The sequence below is a fragment of the Myodes glareolus genome, chromosome 25 (assembly GCF_982192425.1).
Source record: "Myodes glareolus chromosome 25, mMyoGla1.1, whole genome shotgun sequence".
Lineage (NCBI taxonomy): Eukaryota > Metazoa > Chordata > Mammalia > Rodentia > Cricetidae > Myodes > Myodes glareolus.
The window spans coordinates 15988759-16009791 of NC_142050.1; the positions used below are offsets into that span (position 1 = coordinate 15988759).

The 21033-nt window shown below is 43.8% G+C and overlaps 1 protein-coding gene and 1 long non-coding RNA gene across 7 annotated transcripts in view; one reads left to right on the forward strand and one right to left on the reverse strand.

Annotated features, from left to right (window-relative positions):
* The window catches only part of St7 (suppression of tumorigenicity 7), a 228515-nt gene that overhangs the window by 200678 nt on the left and 6804 nt on the right, over positions 1 to 21033 (forward strand). For all 6 annotated transcript variants that reach the window (XM_085683703.2, XM_085683705.2, XM_085683704.2 and 3 more), the window contains 3 exons: positions 8672 to 8822; positions 17702 to 17794; positions 20403 to 20542. In XM_085683703.2, coding sequence (XP_085539829.2) covers positions 8672 to 8822; positions 17702 to 17794; positions 20403 to 20542 — 384 coding nt within the window. The remainder of the gene's footprint in view (positions 1 to 8671; positions 8823 to 17701; positions 17795 to 20402; positions 20543 to 21033) is intronic.
* Positions 16677 to 18256, reverse strand: LOC146889707 (uncharacterized). The gene is made up of 2 exons (XR_014999919.2): positions 18045 to 18256; positions 16677 to 16933 (listed from the first exon to the last, which is right to left on the reverse strand). It is a non-coding gene; the product is annotated as an uncharacterized LOC146889707 (long non-coding RNA).

Here is a 21033-nt window from a genome sequence, read left to right on the forward strand (position 1 = left end):
TGCTCCTTTGAGGGGCTCCCCAGCCAAGGGCGCAAATTGCTCCTACCTCAATGATCAGGTTCCTTGGTCCTTCTCAACCCTCAGCCTGTTCTTTCTCTCCTTAGCCTTTGGTCCACTGGCAGACCTCCACTTCTTGTCTTTAGGAAGTCAGGTATTAACCCCGGGGCATCCTGCATGGTAGGGTTAGGCCAGTGAGACAGCCTTCACCCCACACACCTTCTCCTGTGTTCTAGGCAGTCTCCTTGGTGCCCTTTCCCTTCTTCGTGCCGGCTTAGGAGGAGTCCACTCTAGCTTCAGACGCCTGGGGAATTCCCTAGGTTCCATAGCTCAGCTCCTGCCTGTGTCCCAAATGCCCAGATCTGTCCCCAGCTGCTTTCACAGATTCAGATATAGCACCGAATCCCACAGGCCATCTGTCCAGGGAAGTTCTGCAGATCCGTGCATCTCTGTGTGTTACCTCCCCCTGATAAACCACTCCTGCTGCTGCTGCTGAAGTCCCAGTTGAGGCCGCCTGTGAGGCTGTGTTCCTTGGTGGCACACATCCACAGTCTACTCCGTTCCTCCTTCCATGCCCACGACTGTCAGACACGGAAGTCCTGGAAGAGCCCTTTCTCGCCCACCACTTTCCCCTCAGCTATGACAGGAGCTTCCTGAGGGTTTTCTAACTTCTGCCTCTTTCCTGCTTGTTGGCCTGGCACACAGTACCCTCCCCCATTTCTCTTCAGATCTTAATCCCCACAGCGTATCGCAGTGGTTCTTTGGGTCATTTTAGAAGCTATAGTGTGTTCTCATACCTCTTTCAGGTCTCACTCCACATCCCAGGTTTATTCTTCATCATGTTTTCAGCATGTCTTTTGTTTCTTTGTTTGACCTTTGAACACCATTCTGTATCTGAAAGTTTGAAGACCAGAATAACCCCACGATAAAGGGCATATTCTGGAGGATGTCTTAAGTGGTCTTACCTTGTTTCCCTTCCTCAGATAGCAGCGAAAGGCTGGATCCTAAATGCAAGTTCTGTTCCATGCAACTTGTGCAGCCTTGGGCAAGCTACAGAACCTCCTGAGGCTCCGATTACCCTAGGGATCTTGGGGGTTTGCTTGTCATGTGTTAATGTAGGTGGTTACTCTCATGATAGCACTCACATTTCCACAGACCCCAAGTACCACTTAATTCCCTTTGATGCTTCCAAGCCATTGTCTAGCCTTGCTTCTGGCCTTGGCATCCCTCCCAATCCATGTTTGCAGGGCAAATTCTTGCTCATTCAATCTCACTGACTCACATCACCCATTTCTATGAACCTCTTCAGAGAGTTCAGTCTCTTTATTTCCTTGTTATTAAATGTGTTCTAATTTCTTTGCCTGTGTGTTCTAATTCTCGCTCCACTTCCATCTCTCCCACACGAAGGTTAGGGAGGATCAAGGTAGAGGCATAATATGATTCACATTTATGCCCATGAGGTAAATTTTGAATATTCCATGTCTTTGTCTTTGGAGCACATTTGCATACTACAAGATCTGTGTGTTTGAGATACAGTATGTATGCTCTTTTAGCTCTTCTTGTACCTTTGCATAGTCTTTGTCTATGTTCTTGGGGTACTCATTGTGTCCTTCTGTGTCTTTGGATCTGTTGTGGCTACTCCCATGTTTATGAACCAAACATCATGGGTGTGCTCTTGCCTGTCCCCAGCACCCACCTACTTCGGCACTCTCAGACCTTTCCTTGGGATGTATTCTGGGATTTGCAAGTTTTTGAATGAAGCAGAGCCACTGAAAAATAGGAAGGCAGCGCAGGGAGAAACGGCTCCCTATGGCCAAATATCAGGGTGCGTTTCCATTCAGCCTTCTTCATGCTATTTCTTTGTTGGTCAGTTCATACCCTGTAGCCAGTTTTCATCTCAGATCAGCTACTGTGATAAAACTGCCCACGTGTTTCACCTAGAAGCAGACTCAGTTATGTGTAGGCCCACAAAATGGACTCCGGGAGCCAGACTGAGATTTCCTGCAAGAGCAGTAAATGCTCTTAACATATGTTTATCCATATGTGTGTGTGTGTGTGTGTGTGTGTGTGTATATATATATATATATAATATGGATACATAGCTATATATATAAATATATAATAGGAAAGTAATAATGTTTATTACAGAAAATCTGGAAATCAAAACACAAAGAAATTAATCTCCCATAATAATATTTAGTTACTCTTAACTTTTAATCTGTCATTTTCAATGCTTTTTAATGTTCAAGCATATATTTTATTGTCAAAATAATCTGTTGTATATAGCATAGCAGATTTTTTTTCATTTGGCAATTTATCATAACATTTTCAATGCTAATAAATATTCTCCTACTGTTGGGCTTTGGAGAGTAACTTGATAGCTGTCATCTAGATTTGCTGTAGCTTAATTACCCTGTTCTTTTATATTTTATTTATGCCTATATCTGCTGATGGTTTTCATGATGCATGGTATTGGACATCCCAGAAATGTGAACAAATTAATTCCTTTGCATTAATATCTATATGAAGGGTAGCTTGCCAGTCCTTTTTCCTCAAGCCACTGTAGGTTTATACCTGGAAAAGGGAAACTTTGGCAGTCTGTCACTTGACGTAGATTCCGTGGCAGCTTCCTCACAGGTGAGCCAGCCTCTTCTCCATGCCTGTAGGGACAGGCACCACCCACTCCCAGCCCGGAGCCCTCAGCTTCTCTGTGTGTGCTCTGGCTTTATGTGCTAATGTATTGGGCATAAGGAGCACAATTCTGACACAAATTGACTTTGAAAAGTTGCTTCCGAAACCTTTAGAAGTGCTGCTCTTCAACGTGTGGTTGAGCATCTGGGAAGGAAGTTAGAGGTAGGATGAAGGCAAGATAGCACAGAGTGCTGACTTAGCTAATAGAAACCAAGCCGCTAATGTAGACAGGCAGAGCGTGTTCTCTGATTTGCAAAGTACAGTTAGCCTAATTGATTTCTGCATACTTGTGGATAGGGATCTGCCCTCTTCCATTTATTTTTCTCTTGACAAGTAGGATGTGAAATGTTGTTCCATGCCTTTTTAATTTAAATGTTGCACATGTTGAGACTTGATATTGCCAGCCATTTAAAGCTTGGCCCCAAACATAGCACATTGTTGTTATTAGCCTTCATCAGCTGGTTACAGCCAACATTCTGTTTGGAACTCTGAAGGAGTATAAATCTCCTTTATAGACATAACCTATTCCTGCCATAAAGTAGATGCAGTGAGAAGGCAGAGCTAAGTCTCCTTGGTGAGTTGCTTTCATTGACCTCATTAGATTGGCTAGGTCAGGAGTGTTTTTGGGAAGTAAGGTTTGAATTTAAGTTAGCTATATATGTATGAGGTGCTTTAAAGGGAGTAATGAGAAATTAACACAAAGATAATAAGTTCATGATTCTGAGGATTTTGCGATTGACCTGAGAAATATATACATGTAACCAAAGCATTACATACGCATACATTGGGCTCAGACAGAGCTTAGAGGGGAACTAAGGATCACCTCATAGCCTGCATACGGGGCTATGGTTGATGTCCTTGAAGCCACATGCATTCATTGCATTCAGTTTGTCAACTGCATAAGCCATCTGTCTCGTTCACATTTACTATCCCTTTCCAAGTGCATGTAGATGTCCCGGTGGTCAGCAGTACTTTTAAATCAAATTTTGTATTACATTTATTACAATTTTTATTATAATGTGTTTCATTTTCAATGAGTTTATGTTCCTACCATGGATATCTGTAGATTTTTTTCTTGTTGTTTGAGAATTCCATTCATGCATACAAGATGATTGTTAAATATAATTTTAAATTTATCAAAAATAGATTTTTTCATGTGATATATTCCAGTCACAATTTCTCTTCTCCCAACTCTTTCAAGATCCTTTCCATCTGCCCACCCAAATCCATATCCATTTTTTTCTCCCTCATTAGAAAACAAATAGGCAAAAACAATAAAAACAGAGTAGGACAAACAATAGAAAGAAAAAATGACCAAAGAAAAAACATGAGAAAGACATTCAGATACAGAGTCACACATATGCATACATAGACACACACATAAAAACACAAAATTGGAAACCATTATATATAAGCAAAAGATCTGTAAGGTCAAAAAATGTGCAGATAAGGCATTATGAGAAAAAACCCTCCAAATAACATTGAATTCGTTTTATGTTGGTCGTCTGAGCATGGGGCCTACCTTTAAGTGCGGTTTGTAATACCCAGTGTGACTACATTGGAGAAAATTAATTTTTCTTTTGTAAGTGGTTGTCAGATGGAGATAGTTTCTGGGTTTAGGCTGGGTGCTTGTGTCCACTGCAGCATCTCAGCAGTGGCACTCCATCTGGCTTAGACCTGTATAGGCCTTGTGTATGTTGTCGTGGGCTCAGAGTTCACATGTGTAGCAACCCTGCTGTGTCTAGAACCCTTGTTTCCCTGGTGTCCTCTGTCCCCACTGACTCTTACAGTCCCTTCGCTTCCTCTACTACAGATTCCTGAGCTCTAAGGGATTTGATGGACTGACTGTTCCCGGGTCCCTCATTCTCTGCAGTGTCCAGCTGTGGGTCCTTCTATTTATTTCTATCCACCACTGGAGGAAGCTTCTCTGATAACAGCTGAGCAGCACACTGATCTATGAGGATAAAAGAATGTAATTAGGAGTTACATTATTGCCATGTTTCTTTAGCAGAACAGTAGTAGTTGATTTTTCTATAGGTTCATAGCCAATCTGTTCTCAGATTCTTGGCAACCAGACTCAGTGTCTGCCATGGGTTCTGTCTCATGGAAGGAGCCTTAAATCGAATCAAACAGTGGTTGGTTACTCCAACAACGTTTGTGCCACAGTTGCACTAGTATTTCATGCAGATTGGTCACCATTGAAGACTGAAGGATTGGTAGCTGAGTTGGCAGCCACCTTTATCTTCTGGTAGCATGCAGAGTACCTTCCAGTACCATGAACATTGGTCATTAGGAGTATAGGCTCTTGGTAGCCACCAGCCTGACTTCTCCTTGTTCATTGAGTTATATGCAATTCGGTCTGATCAAAGTCACTCCCACTCCCTCTGCTTCGATTCCTTTCTCTCCTCCTCCTACCATTATCTGCTCCCAACATGATGTCTTTGTTTCTTTTGTTTGTTTTTCCTTCTACTGAATATACTCAGTGCTGACAGTATGTTTATGGGCTGAGAACCATCTACTGAAGCACAGGTAGCCTTTCAGGAGCCACATCCTTGAAGAAAACTAACTCCCCCTACCTATGGTCATCAATCTCCAGTAGCTCCACAGCTGGGGTGAGACTTTGTCCTCACCTCCCTCCTCCATGTTGGAATTTCTGTCTGGTTTGATCTTGTGCTGGTTTTGTGCTCTTTCAACTATCATGGGTTCATATGCCCTGCTGAGTCCTAACAACAGGTTTGCTGTAGCTACTTATTGCCTCTGGTGCTCTAATCTTTCTGCTGCCCTTTCTTTGATGATGCCTGTGCCTTAGGAGGAGGTATGGTGTAGATGTCGCATTTAGGGCTGAGAACTCCGCAGTGTCTTATTCTCTGCATGTTGGTCGATTGTCAGTCTGTGTGAATTGCCATTACTGATCAAAGAAGATTGTCTGTTGAGGGTTGAGAGATGCACTGGTTCATTGGGTTAAGGATAAGTCATTGTGATTCAATTTAATACTGTGCCTGTTTGGTGGAATAAAGGTAATAGGTTCTCCCCAAAGCCTATGGCCTGTCTAGTCACAGGTTCTTAGCCCTGATAGCAGTGCTAGGCACAAGTTCCATTTAAAAAATAGTCTAGTTATTTGTAGCCTGTAAGCCCCTGGCTATAGCAATTCTGTCCAAAAGAATATTCTATAACAATGAGAATATTCTCTAAAGTTCCCAATGCAGTAATCTTTGGCCACATGCAGCACTTGAGGACTTGAAACATGGATGCTGACCTAAAACTGAATATTAATGCTGTTTAATTTTAATTTAAGTAACGACATAACCACCCACCAGCTAGGACAATTGACAGGACAGTTAGTAATTTTCTGAACCCTCTACCCAAGTCTTCTCTGCCCTATATCCTGGTTTGCTTTTGTCCCACAGCAGGGAAAATGTGTGAAGAGAGCTGTTTTCAGAGCCTTTCCTCGTCATAGAAATAAAAGGAAAATGGTCTTCGCTTTTCCCTCACCTCCGTCTGCTTCTCTGCAGTTTGAGAGAGGCTTCCCTCTACCTGGGTGATTAAATCAGTTCATTCACATTTGGTTTTTTCCAGGATTAACATATCACTTTCCTCGGTTTTGAAGTTGACTAATTGGCAGGACATTTATAAATAATTACTAAAAACTCAGATGAAAATCTTATTTTGATGCTCTCATTAGATAAGATTTGATCCCCGTTAATTTTGCTAAGATGCTGATGGTGACAAAATGGTCTTCCTATGCATTCTCACTCTGAAATAAGTCCATAACACTGTATGAGTTCTAGATTTTTTTGATGACCCATAGCCTTCGGGCTTTTTAAGATTATTACTGGCATTATTTAAATCACAGTGGACTCTATTAAGGTAACAGAGTTATGAGAGGGTAACAATCTATCTCTGAGTGCAAAATATGCCTTTTGTATTTATATTATAGTTAATTTAATTTTGTTTGGTTGGTTTTTGAGACAGGGTTTCCCTGTGTGACAGCTCTGACTGTCCAGGAATTCACTTTGTAGACCAGGTTGGCCTCAAACTCAGAGATGTCTGCCTCTCTGCCTCCCAAGAGCTGGGATTAAAGGTGTGTGCCACCACCACCCAGCTTTGTGTTTTTCTTATAACTATACTGCTAGTTGGATTGATGGCATTATTTTTCCCCAGACAAGTTTTGTCTTACACTCTTTTACAACAAAATATAGGAAGAAATCTGTCGCTTCTGGGATCACAAAAAAGCCAATGACCAAAAGTTCTTTTCTGTTCAGAACATCTCAATAGCAAACGGCTTCTCTGCCCCAGCCCCTCTGAGAGTGGCGCCTACTCTTTTGCTATTCTCTGGGTGTCTCTTTCTCACCTCCATTCTCTTCTTGCTTTAAGGCCAGAGGCTTGGAGAGCATATGTAAAATCACACCCAAATTTTGGAACACCTTTCTTTCTGAGCCCAACCTCCCACATACGTCCTCCTGGCTCCTGCTGGGCCATGTGCCTGGACAACAGGAGCAGCAGAAAGGCAGGCATTGGCGCCCAAATTGTCAGATCCCTGCTAGAGGACAGGGAAACAGCAGCATAGCTGCTCTGGCCCCTGTTGTGTGAGACTCTTCTATACGCTGTTCTTTCACAAATTTCCTCCGACAGAAAGAAACTGGACAGTTCTTTCGACGTTAAAAACCATATACTTGTCATAGGATTTTGTTGTCTTCATGTCATGTTAGTAAACATATCATTGTGAGGTCCACCGTTTGTGGTCCGTGATAGTAGTGGTAGTGTGGAGCGGTGGTGCGGTGTGTGCACATGATATGTTTGCCCATGATAGTAGTGGTAGTGTGGAGTGGTGGGGGCATGTGTGCACATGATATGTTTGCTCATGATAGTAGTGGTAGTGTGGAGCGGATGTGTGCACATGATATGTTTGCAATGATAGTAGTGGTAGTGTGGAGCGGATGTGTGCACATGATATGTTTGCAATGATAGTAGTGGTAGTGTGGAACGGTGGGGGCATGTGTGCACATGATATGTTTGTCCATGATAGTAGTGGTAGTGTGGAGCGGTGGGGGCATGTGTGCACATGATAGGTTTGTCCATGATAGTAGTGGTAGTGTGGAGCGAATGTGTGCACATGATATGTTTGTCCATGATAGTAGTGGTAGTGTGGAGCGGATGTGTGCACATGATATGTTTACAATGATAGTAGTGGTAGTGTGGAGCGGTGGTGGGGTGTGTACATGATGTATTTGGGGATGGATCCGAGAAGGAAGACTGTGAAGAATGGGGTGCAGGAACCTTCTGAGTTTGCTCACCTCTCTCCTATAGGAAGTAGAGAGGGATGAAGGTATAATTTAGACCTCTCAGTGCCAGAAAAGCAGCACCTGTTCTTGCCCTGTACCCCAGCTCCTTTGTGTTGAATATGAATGAAGAGATCTAATTCCTGTCCCTCCAGTCTGTGGGAAATATCTAAAAGATCCTTTCAGCTTGGATCTTCCTACACACAGGCTGACACCCTCACTGTTCCCACATATGAGCATCTATCAATAGTTCTTTTCATAAAACAAAGTCCTTTCTGATGTATCTGCATATAAAAAATACATGGGCAGTGAAACTCAATGTCAAATCTCTTCAGTGCAGGCTGTTCAGCCGTGTAGCTGTTCGATTTCATGTGTCTGTCATATGTGTTTTCGCTGCACTCACAATATCCTGCCAAGTTCTTATGTCTGCTACGTTTTCCCTTTTGCATTTGAGCATGTGTTTATTCTTCGAGTAGACTATTTCAGCCTGTGAGTCTCTGATCTTCATGGAAGGAAACCAGTGCAAAGCTAATCAACTGTCAGCAAACTCTGGATAGTGCTGGGTGTCTTAGCGACTGCCATCCCATGTATCCGGCCTGATGAAATGTCTGAGAGTGATAGTCTTCGGGAAATCAGCCTGTGTCAGCATTGAGTTCCTAACCACTGCATATTAACACGTCTGCCTCCTGCTGTTTTCATTCCAGTATCTACTAGAAATGAAAAGCTTAATCCTCCCACCAGAGCACATCCTGAAGAGAGGAGACAGTGAAGCAATCGCGTACGCATTCTTTCATCTCGCACACTGGAAGAGGGTGGAGGGGGCTTTGAACCTCTTGCACTGTACGTGGGAAGGCAGTAAGTCATTTTTCTCCTTTAAACATTCTTTGAGAACATAAAGTGCTCGAACTATTTATGCCACAACAGTTGATGATGAACAATGAGAATCCGTGCGTCTGGTTTTTGTTCCCAGTATGTCATATTATCAGGGCAGTTGACTATGTGGTGCTCACATATCCCCAGAGACGGGGGGGGGGGGGGTTGCTGTGGTGGTACCACATCTAGGTTAGAGATGTACCTCCTACAAGAGGTCAGTGACTCTGGGTACCCTAGAGGAGTACTGGGCCACCCCGGAAACCCTGTCTGGAGAGCTGCACAGCCCCCTGACATCACAGCAGCCTTTGCCTTAGGCTTAGGCCTTGTGCTAGGTGCTGCTTGTCAGTTCAGACAGTTGTAGAGGGGTGAGAGCTACAGTGATCCTGCACTGAAGTAAGAATGATCATCCACAAAAGCACTCCAGATATGCTTCAAAAACAGCAACAGTGCCCATTCCATCCTGGTGTCCTATGTGGGGTGTGGCAGCCCCTGTGAGTAGTAAGTGCCTGTTAGATAGATGGCGGCGTAAGTTAGCCCGGGATGCTCTCCACACTGCCATCATTCTGTGTAAGAGAAGCAGGGTCTAATGGCAGGTGACAGGTACTTAACTTTGTGCTCCATCTTATCTAGTGAGGAGGAGTGAATGGCCGCTTGTCCCCTGTCTGGTGACTCCTTCAGAAGGTAGAGTAATTGCAGGAGTCGGGTGACAGGTGAACAAGCCCTAGAAACCTGGGCAGCGGTAGAAACAAGAATACAGTGTGAAGAAATGGCAGGTTATAGGGTTCTTAGGAGATGGTAAATTAAGGAAAACAGCCAATTCTCTGTGTGTTGTTAGATAACATGTACTGAAACACTGTTAATACCAATTTAAGCAAAGCAAACACAACACATAGAATTTCTTGTGGAAAATCAAAACAAAGAATATTTGAGTCTCTGGTAGTTTTTCCCCAATTTATTCTCACTTTGATCCAGTCACAAACAAGTCTTTTTAATCCTTTTTGTTCTTTATCTTTTCTGCTTCCATTTTCACTTTGATAAACTTCTGTTCCTTCCTGTTCCTGCCCTTTCTGTGACCCAGTAAGAATCCAGCTTGGTTCAGGAAATGACAGGGTGGTAGCAAAGAGGGTGGGGGCAGAGGGGTGGGGACAGAGGGGTGGGGGCAGAGGGGTGGGGGCAGAGGGGTAGGGGCAGAGGGGTGGGGGCAGAGGGGTGGGGGCAGAGGGGTGGGGGCAGAGGGGTGGGGGCAGAGGGGTGAAAGTAAGCTGACGAAGATGAGTTTCAAAGGTGGCTAGAAACGTTTTGTTTAGTTGTTTGAAATTTTTTTCAGATAATTAGCAAGTTTTCTTTATATAACTTTCTGTTTATAACTTGAAAGATGTTGACTTGCCAATGCCTCTCACTCTGTTTGAGAAGTGTAATGATATAACCAGGTGTCTGGGTGAGCAGATTCGCCCAAGAGACTGGGCCAGTGCAGTGTCTTCCCACTTGTGCTGAACATTGCTTGTGTTAATTAGATGTGAGAAAGATTCAAAGAGACCAGCAGAAACAAATACGAGACATTACATCTCATGTCAAAAACTAAATAGATCAACTGGCTTAGCAACTAAAAGCGTATCTATAGCTTGGCATCCTGAGAATAATAGTGGAAACTTATCAGCTGGACCTGATTGATAAGATCCAACCCACTGGGAAGGACCCAAAGTGCTACAAAGCAGAGGGTAATAAATATGAGGATTTATTATATGAGGAGTGACATCACCATAAAAAAATTAAAACCCTTTGGAAAATAACTGGGCATTGTTGGGAAGTTAGTAATCACCTAGCAACACTGAGTTTCTCAGAATCAACAGGGAAGGGTCGAGAGACATGGAGTGACATGGTGAACTGCCAAATTAGGCAGAGCAGAAGTATTGGGGATTACCTCAAACCAGATGGACGGACTACTTTATTGGGCTTAAGGGGTGAACTTTATATACAAAATAGTAAGGTAAGGAAACTGGACACCTATAGAAAACATCTACTGGGAATTTGATACTTACAGATAAACATTGCTTGTGACAATTGGATAATGACACCAGCCCAAATCAGCCACAGTGTCATTCAGTCTCCAGAGAGGGCCATGGCAATGAGCGTTCGAGCGCGCTCGGTGAGTGTGCCCTGTGCACCGATACACGGGGACCTTGAGGAGCCGTCACACCGGACGGTGTCCAGTTGTCTTGCATTTGCATCTTTTCACTTGCTGTCCTAGTGCTGCTCTAGCTGAGGAAGAGCAGAGATGGGCACATCCGTTCTCCAGCAGGAGAAACAGTGCGGAGAGTGGCTGATCACTCTGTAGGCACCGTTCAGATAGCCAGTGTTTTCCTCTCAGTGAGCAGGAGATAAGAGACTGGTGATGTATGAGACATTTGCTTGAACGTTACCATATAGATTACATCGTGACATATAAACTAGGGTATACTACCTCATAGTTGATTCGTTTCTAGTTTAGAAAGTTATCCATCCTGGATAAAATTACATTTTGCTATCTATTTAATATTGGTTTAAACAGTTCAATAGGAATAAGATAATAAATACATATAAATAAACAAAAGAAAGAAACAGAAGTAAATTTACCTAACTTTAGTTACTACTGCTGAGTTGTGGGTGTGCTTTCATTTTGTTCTTGATATTGGTACTCTTCAAATTTTGTGCACCTCACATATGTGTTTTCAATAAGCAAAAGATGTATATGTATTTATATGTATATACTTTTGTATATATACATATTTAGGAAAAAAATCTTTCACAGTAAGTTTTTTTCAGCCATTCTTTTTTATTTATTTATTTTTTTAAAAAGATATAGGTCTCTTATACAATTTACAAGAAAGAATTACTGCCCCAGTTTCAGGTATTTCTCTGCAATCTTTGGCATTTTTTTCTATATGTGTAACTTTTAAATTAAATTAGAGGTTAACATCTAATTTAACCTTTAGAGGTGTTTTAAAGATTTAGTTTTATTATTTTAAAGTTGTGTGTGTGTGTGCATGCACGTTTACATGAGTGCGGGGCCACAAAGTGGCCAGAGCAGTTGAATCCCACAAATCCAGAGTTATAGGGGTTCTGAGCAGACAGGGTACCTGATGTGGGTGCTAAGAACTGGCTCAGGTCCTCTTGAAGAGCAGTTTGTCCTCAAAACCAAGGAGTTTCCAGCCTTATAGTGTTTTAAATCAGAAGACTTGGATCAGAATTTTGGCTCACTTGCTGATAGTGGTATCTACTTTCCTCACTTTGGAAACTGTAAGGCCATATGAAGTAGAATGTCATACCCTGAATGTCCCTTGTTGTTGACCTCCAAACCTGCTGCAGCTCCTCTAAGATGACAGCAGATCACCACTCCTCCCAGCAGCCTCAACAGAAGAGCCTGCAGTTCCACAGTCTGCCACTTGGTGGCGCCTTTTGACATCTCCAGCCCTAGAGTTCAGGTTTCTTCTGAGTCATTCATTTTCTTTATTCTGAAATGTAAGGCCATTCCCTCAGTCCTCCCAACTTATCAATGTTATTAGAAAGAGCACACAGGAGAGAAGATAACAGAATCTGGTTCCATGTTATAAATGATTGTTACTGAAGTTATGTTCTCGAAATCTTTAAAAACAAAACAAAACAACCTTGGCTGTGTCTGAAGTGGTCATTCGGAGCTAGAAATAGAAGATGGTTTTCTCCTTTCAGTGAATTTATCATGTTAGAGAAGTAGTCATTCTTGAGAATTCAGTGGGTTTCACATCAATTAAATTGAGGCCCCCCTCCTTTTTTGAACTCCAAAGTCTGATATATAACAGAGATTGTGTTTGAAGCATATGGTAGTAAAAGGGGGAAAGCACCATTGAGTCCTCAACCACAATACATCAGCATTTCAAAGGTTTCCAAATGTTTGATTCATCACTGTCCCAGGCCCCGAAATTACACAGTATGCCCCTCAGTCAAGAAAATTAAGAAAGGGGAAGGGTTTCAACTTTTAAGATTTTATGTTTCCTGCATTATTGCACAGCTGCCATCTTATCGAAATGATGTTTGTTTTAACCCGGCTGGCTCTGGTTACGCTCACGCACGTGCACTACTGCAAGTCTGAGCTGAGGATAGAGACCGCGCATGAACGAAAGGACGGTCTCTCTTCAGCTGAGCCTGCCCTGTCAGTCCGTTTCACCTGTATCCAGTCCTGGTGTGTCCTCAGCTCTCCCCCACCCATCTTTCCCAGACTCTCCTTTGGTAGAGTGTGTTTTAGAAAGCATGGTTGTTGTTGACCACAGCTGTGAGCTTTAATTTTCCTGTTCCACATATCAGAAGGAGACTATGCCATGGTAAATCACTTGGCCTTTCTTTGTGTCTGTCTTTTTCTACCTAACCAAATAGAACTCTTTATTTTCTTTTGGGAGCCCCTCCCACAAGAATCCACTAAATAATGTATAAGATTTGGAGGCGGTGTTTTTGAGGGAGACTAAGCAGAGTGTTTCCTTTGAGAGGAGAAAATGGCCCATTGTTGAAGCATAGGATGAGATTATGATTCTAATTTATTCTCTTTGAACCTAATGGCCAATGCCCCTCACTGTAAGATGTGGTTCTCAGGGCATTTCCTCTAGCCATACCTTTGCTCCACAAGGCAAATGCCCCTCACTGTAAGATGTGGTTCTCAGGGCGTTTCCTCTAGCCATACCTTTGCTCCACAAGGCAAATGCCCCTCACTGTAAGATGTGGTTCTCAGGGCGTTTCCTCTAGCCATACCTTTGCTCCACAAGGCTGGTACCTTTTGGACTTCTCCCTGATCCTTACCCCGACCCCTAACAGATCTGAGGCTACAGTTTCTGATTTGTGAGAAAGTGGTGATCAGATCAACAGTAGCCACAACTGACACACTGACGGCCAACCTCCAGATATGGCACGATGGAGAGCCAGCCTGACTCTGAGTTTGCTCTGTTTTGGTGACAAACCATACTTGGAGTAACAGCTCATGACATGGAGGCCCTAAAGGTTTGTCTAAGACTCAGGCTCGTCCTGTGTTTCCAAGGCCACCCAGACTCGAGAGCGACATTGATCATCCTGCTTCTGTCTCTGGAACAGTGTGGCAGCAGGCTCCTGTAGTCCGGCTCAGTTTTCTCTAGTAGAGAAATTCTGGGTTTCCCTGAGTGCATTGAGCAAACAATAATTGAATTCTTCCTTTGCAACAGGCTGGTGCCAAGGTGAAAATGTTTTGTAAGGAGCATTTGTGTGTGTTACACATATTTTCCACATACATGTTTTATGCGTACATGTTCAGAAGGAACTACACATATATTTGTGTATATAGGTGGCTAGGGCAAGCAGGCTGTCATGGCTCTAGGAGAAGAGGATTAAAGTGCTGAGAGGCATTAGTGAGTTAGGAAGTTCACTGTAAAACCCTAGAATTCCCTCTTCAAAATTAGGACAGACCGTGCTTAAATCCCACCAAAGGAAAAATGAGTTTTTCAAGGTCAGTTTGCTTCACTCTTGTAGTTGAAAGAATATAGATCAAAAGCCATGCTTTGATCTCCGTCTTTTCCTTATGTCTGCATTGAAATCACTAATGAAAGACAGGTGGCCCCGCGGCTCTTGCTTGCCTGCACTCAGACGTGGGGCATAAGACTTGCATTTTGATGCTGACTTTCCGCTGCAGCAGCTGCAGGTCTATCTGTTGGCGCACGGCAGCCCTGCGCTCGTCGTGTTCCCTGATGGAGGAGGCCAAGCCTTAGGTCCAGTGTAGCAGGGGGAGGAGAACCCTGGCCTGTATGGGGCGGCCTGGCACGTGGGCCTGGCTCTACCAGTGTGCGGACAGGGAGTTCTTAGCTTCCCTAGCTTACAGTACCACTGTGAAAAGCACACACTTTCTGGTGAGAAATTAGTAGAGAGAACTGGGATCCACTCTCAGTTCCCTGTATTACAAATAATAATGTTCTGTCTGAAAGGAAAACAAATCAAACACATGTCAGATAAATAGGAAAAAGTATCTTCTATCTATCTGTATAATGGGTAGGGTGACAATTCATTCTTTTCTCAAGTTCCACCTTTCTGTCATCTGTGGTTCTGTTGAGACTCGAGATCCCCTGACCTGCACAGCACTGAGCAGCTTGGAGTCCCAGAAGTGACGCTCTAGAGAGGGAAGGAGCAGGTCCATGAGTCAGAGTCGACTGTATGTGTCTCGGGGCTCCAGCTACACTCTGAACAAAGGCATCAGCACCATCAAGATGGGAGGGTGCACACGGAGTGGGAATGTCGTTTATATACCGTGTGTTTCAACTGCTAGTCGCTTAGGTTTCTTGCTTAGTTTGGAGCTAAATATGCGTACAATTTTAATTTATCTAAAATATTTATAAAAGGTTTCCCAAAAACCTTTAGGATGTTCATAGTCATTTGTAAAATAGTCATCTCCAAATGATCTACCTCTGTTCTCATTTAAGCCACTAAACAAGTGTGTTCTTAGACCTTACACTAACAGAATCTCTGGACATTTGGTGACGGCTTCAAGGCTAGTAGAGCCAGGGCCTGTCTCGGTGAAGGGGTGGTAGGAGGGGAAGCTGGCGATGTGTGCCATGCCTCTTCCCACTCTGCATACTCCTGTTCTTATCGCCGTCTCTGTTGGACCCTGTGCAGCAGGGTGGGGAAAGGATAGAATTGCAGGCAGAAATTGTATTTGCTTTTGTTTAGTGAAGCCAAAACTTAATATTATTTTATGAACTTAATGTCAATGATATCTGACATGAGGAAAAGAGATCTTAAGGGTACCATAAACATGCAAGAAACATATACTATATACTTTCAAAAATTGTGTATTAGCAAAATCTCCACCCTTTCTGAAAAATATGAGAGCTGATTTTTAAATTTTTTTTAAAAAAACTGAATTGATGCATAAAGTTCTCTGTGCTTGCCTAATATGGGAGGAAAGATTCTCATTTGAAGATGCCAATCTGCCATTAGATTTCTATTGTCAAGCACTGTCATGAGCTTCTACTCCTAATTTCTCTTTTAAAAATAATTTCTTGAAGTTCAAACCAACTTCAATTTTGAATAAAGTATACTTTTCAAAATTAATCGCCCTTTGTGGAAACTGTTTTTTTTTTTCTTCTTCTTCTTGTATCATATGAACTTGAATACATTTAAAAACAGTAGCCTGGGCACATGTGGAGAATGTGAGACACACCCACAGAATGGGCATGGGGATACTTTCAGAGAAACTGTCATGTATGAGAAGGTGTATTGAAATCCTGCCATATTGCAGCTTAAGTGTTAAAATAAGTGCTCCCCAGAAGAGATCTTTGTGAGTGGATGCTCTGCGTTACCGTGGGGTTTTTGTCTGCTGTGTTGTTTGTTTTCATTCTTTCGCAAGCTTAGTTCTGGTGGGAGAGATGCTTGCTTCATCCTCAGCATCTCCGTGATTCTCTGTCACTGTGCTCACTGGCAAAAGTCTTCCTTGTTTGTGTGAAAGGGTCTGATTGGACTGGGGAGAGTCTTCCGTTATAAAAGAGCTAAAGTCTGGGGTGCTTTTTAATGTTTTAATCTGTTTAAGAGGTTTCTGTTACAAGAAGAAAATTGATAACATTTTTACCTCAGCAAACTGCCAGCAAACTGGCTCTGCTCTAACCCCACATTTATCGTGATTTATATTCTCCGTGGCAATGTGCTATAACCTCCCAGAGATACCACTGTGGTGTAGATTGACCACATTCCAAATGCTGGAATCACATACATACTGTTTTTACTTTTAAATACTGTTCAGACACCAGAATAAATACCATATGTGCACTGATGCTGGCTACAATGGGACCTTGTCATTTCTTGTGAGGAAGAACAGGCTTTGTTTCGGATTTTTATTTGAAGGAAGTATGCAGAAGACAAATATGTACATTGACAGCATTTTGTGAAGACTCTGGTAATAAGGCTAAGGATGTAGCATGATTCCCTGAAATGTAGCATTTAAAACCACAAATGTTGTTGCTCACTGCAGCCATCCTCATGGCCACATGTGCAGGCTAGGACTGTTAAGTGACGGTCTCAGGGCAGTGCATGGCTTTTCCATCCCGTATGTACAGCATGCAGCCGTTAAAGGACATCTGTTGAAGAAAAATGAACTCCGTGAGCGCTGCTCATAGGAGCAGTGAGACTAACATGCTGATGACATCGCAACAGGGAGAATAACACGCTCGGTAATGGGGAGGGATGGATTGATTGGAAAGTCATAATTCAGTGTAAAGCCTATGTCGTCCGATGCCACAGACACAGAATTTAGGTGGCCTGACATCATCAAAATGTAGACAATCAATCTCTCTGAACCATTTCCCCCTGCATAATATTGAAAGATTTAAAAGTTTCATAAAGTTTAGAAATTCTTCTCAAGTCATGTGTTCTTAAGTTTTTGTATTCATCATCCTGGTTGGAATTGTAATCCACTTAGGCATATTTTAAAACCAGACACAGCAGAATGCCTTTCATTCTTGTACAATCTGCAGCAAGCGCCAACAAGTCAGTTCATATTCACTTCCGGGGAAAGCACTTCCACCCCGGTGCGCATTGCCGTTGACTGGGCTCTCCTGAGTTAGTGCTTAGGACATTTTTATAATATTTTATGCATGATGAAACCCTAGGTACTGATACTGATGGTTCCCCTGCCCTTCTGCACCTCTGTCCGCACCCAGCTCTGTGAGTTTGCCCAGAATATGTAGCTTGAGACGGATGTGAGAGCGACGCATCGCAGGGCTCCGCGGGCGTTTCGTCTGGCATGTGCCTCCCTCACAGAAAGGAAAATGCTCAGAAGTTCTGATCTGAGGTTGGGAAGCTAGGAGATAAATGCAAGCCTTCACTGTGCTGTCTTTCCTTTGTAGCTTTCCGGATGATCCCGTACCCCTTGGAGAAGGGACACCTCTTTTATCCATACCCAATCTGCACAGAAACAGCAGACCGGGAGCTGCTACCCTGTGAGTAACCCCTCTGCAGCCTTCCTTTCATCCAGTTAGGGGGACATTACAAAAGATGGGATGCAAAGAGGTGGTCATGATTAGTGTCGAGGATGTCCTTATGAAGTTTCTCCCAACCCCTGGCCTTATTTGATAGCATATGCGTAGAAATGAATGATGGGAATGCACTGGACTCCCTGCCTCTCCAGCTCTTTCCAGACCCATCAGAGGGAAAGATGCCAAGGCTTGAAGCTCAGCAGAGATGAGTTACCATGAGTCTAGCCGAGATTGATATCCGCAGGCAGAGCGCTGATGGAGAGCGGATTCTCTGCAGGCTTGGGGTCTCCTGCAGGTCCCAGGTGGTCTGTCCAAGCTGGGCTTGAAGATGAAGAGCTGATGTCAGAGGGAGCTACAGTTGAGTCACGGGTGGGAGGGCAGGGCCAGGTCACTGGCATAGCTGCCGGAGGCCGAGTCCGGAGTGGAGAAGGGTGGTGTGCTGTCCATGGTGATGCAATGCTCTTGACCAGACGGTTCCTGTGAGCCTCTCATGGGCTGCACAGAGTGAGCTGGCCGACATGTGTAGAGCACACGTGGGAGCTGAGCCTGTGTCATAGAGTGCAGGACGCACACCCTGCCCTCGAGTGCCTTAGGAGCTCACAGCCTCAGGTCACACCACATGTGGAAAGTATTATTTTGGTTTACTGTAATACAACATTGTTTTGACAATCCAGGCTAAAAAGCTATTATCCAATCAAACCGGGTGCAAGGATCATGTCCAGGCTGTTCATGTGGTCTTGACTTGGGAAATACTTTCCTCCCTCAGATACCAGCCCCTTTCGGCTTCTCTCCCCCCCCCACCTCCTTTTTCAACCTTTTTTTCCTTTTACTACCACTAGTTCCATCACTATCTAATAGCTATAGAATATAGAAATATTTTCCTAGAATGGCTTTGGAGAGCTGATACATAGTAAAATGGCAGATGCCAGCCTTACTGGCAATGGTGAATGGTAGCAACCGGATACACAGTGACTGTTGCCCGGAGACCGGGTCGCTGGGAGTGCGTCACCTGTTTCCATGCTAATCGCCCCAGCGCAGCCTGTGCTTTGTGTTCAAAGAGCTGGGAGGCATCTGGTGCATCACATGACATAAATTTGATTTCGGAAATCCCCCCGTGGGTCCATAATTCACCTTTCGATGCCCCCTTCAGGGAGATCTTTATTGAAGTTTCAGGTTTCTGGTAGGAAAGCAGTTTTCTAAAAAGCGTGGTGTTTTAAAATGTTTTAGTTGAAACCAATTAAGTTTTCATGGCTATAGTTTAGCTACTAACACCACATTCTTAAAAAGAAACATCATGAAAAAGAAAAGTGTGGCTCAGATGCATTGAAATGGGAACCGTGATTCAAGTGTAGTATCCGTCGCTCCAGAACCTCTTAGAGGGCTGGATTTCGAGAGTGAGATAGAGAGAGGTTTAGTTGCTGTAGACACTACTCATTCTCTGAGAGTTAAAAGTATGGTTGCTTGCATAGTAGGCCCTAAATGCACTCTGCCTGGGTTCGTCCCTTAATGGGCTGACTTCCTGGGGGTGCAGGGAGGCTTGCTTTCACGTGCTCCATGCCTTCTGATAGATAGTGTCTGCTCTTTGTTTTCAGCCCTGTTGGTTAGGGCTCTGAGTAATAACCTTCATGGGCAATGAAGGATCTGTAGATTTGTATTTTGATGGGGGAATGGGTCACTGGGATGCTGGTGGTTCCGGTAGCAGTGCTGTGACCCCAACACTTTCCCTTCTGCCAAGTCACAGTCCCTTCTGCCAAGGTCTCACACAGCTGGTTTCCCTCTTCTGTGCACACGGCCCCACTCCCCCGGCCAGCATCTCTACCAACCACATAGTCACAAGCAGGCCTGGGATAAATTGGGTTAGACTAGTTCTTTACATAGTTTATGTTTGGATACCATAGCTCTTTTGGTTTTACCCAAACCCAGTGTTTACTGTTTGAACACTGTAAAAGATGCTCCAAAAGCCTTCAGTCCACATGATTGTTTTGAGCACACTTATCATCAGGGGTGTCCTACAGTTGTGGAGGATGACCCTAGCAATTTGACCCTTGCTCCTGAAGGTTGTAGGGCTACATGTGAGGTCCTCACTGAATGTCTATTGGGCAGCATTCTCCATTGACATCCTCAGACTATCAAGAGAAAATATAAGATAAACTAATATTGCTTATGATAATGATTTAAAATACAGTAAAATAAAAACGGGACAGATATACCTAGGCGTGCACACTCACACTTGATTTGGGAATTCCCTGTGGAAGTATATTTTGTAATTTGGACAGGGTTTTGCTGTTTTGTATTTGCTTTTGGGATAGGAACACTGTATATTAAACATAGATGTGGCTCATGAGTGTGTGACACCCACAAGCTAACCCTGCTGTGTCTCTCACTAAAGTGCTGCAGGTGGAACGTGGGCTTGGGAGGAGCAGCTAGGCCTCAAGGGCAGCAGGGGCAGATGGGAGCTGGAGAATGTTGAGGGGCCTGCCCATTTCATTTCCAATGTGCTACAGCCAAGGGGCGTCAGCGTCCCTAAAATGCTTCCACTTCTGTCCTAATGGCTCCCCTTTGGTCTCCCCAGCTTTCCATGAAGTCTCAGTTTACCCCAAGAAGGAGCTCCCCTTCTTCATCCTCTTCACGGCTGGACTGTGCTCCTTCACAGCCATGTTGGCCCTCCTGACACATCAGTTCCCGGAACTCATGGGCGTCTTCGCAAAAGCTGTGAGTGTTTCCTGGGAGGGGGCCTTGGGCAATGGATAGATGGACCCGGAGAGCCAAAGGAAGGGCCTGAGGGGAATGAGCTGCTGTACAGATGTGGTGGAAATCCTGGAGAGTCATTTAGTTGTCATTATCATTAGAGCAATCCATGGCTGAAGGATCAAGCGAGAGCACAGGCTGTTAGTGCAGGCTTCACCTCCTTTCCCAAAGAAATCCTAGCACCTTCCAGAAAGTGCATCAGGTCCCAAAGGATGAAATAATTTAGGGACTCCTCACCAATGAGAAATGGGAGGGATGGGATTTGGCCTTGTGTATATGAATGACATCTTCTAATCTTTGGATAGTGTGTCTTTCGCTCATGAAGGATGAGATCTGAGCTTCCACAGATTATTTTTGTGATTATTTTAAATGGATGCACACCCTTGGTTTGTTTGGGTAGCGCACTTGAGAAAGTGTGAAAGCTTGTAGAGGAAGCGTACCAACGTGACACTCAG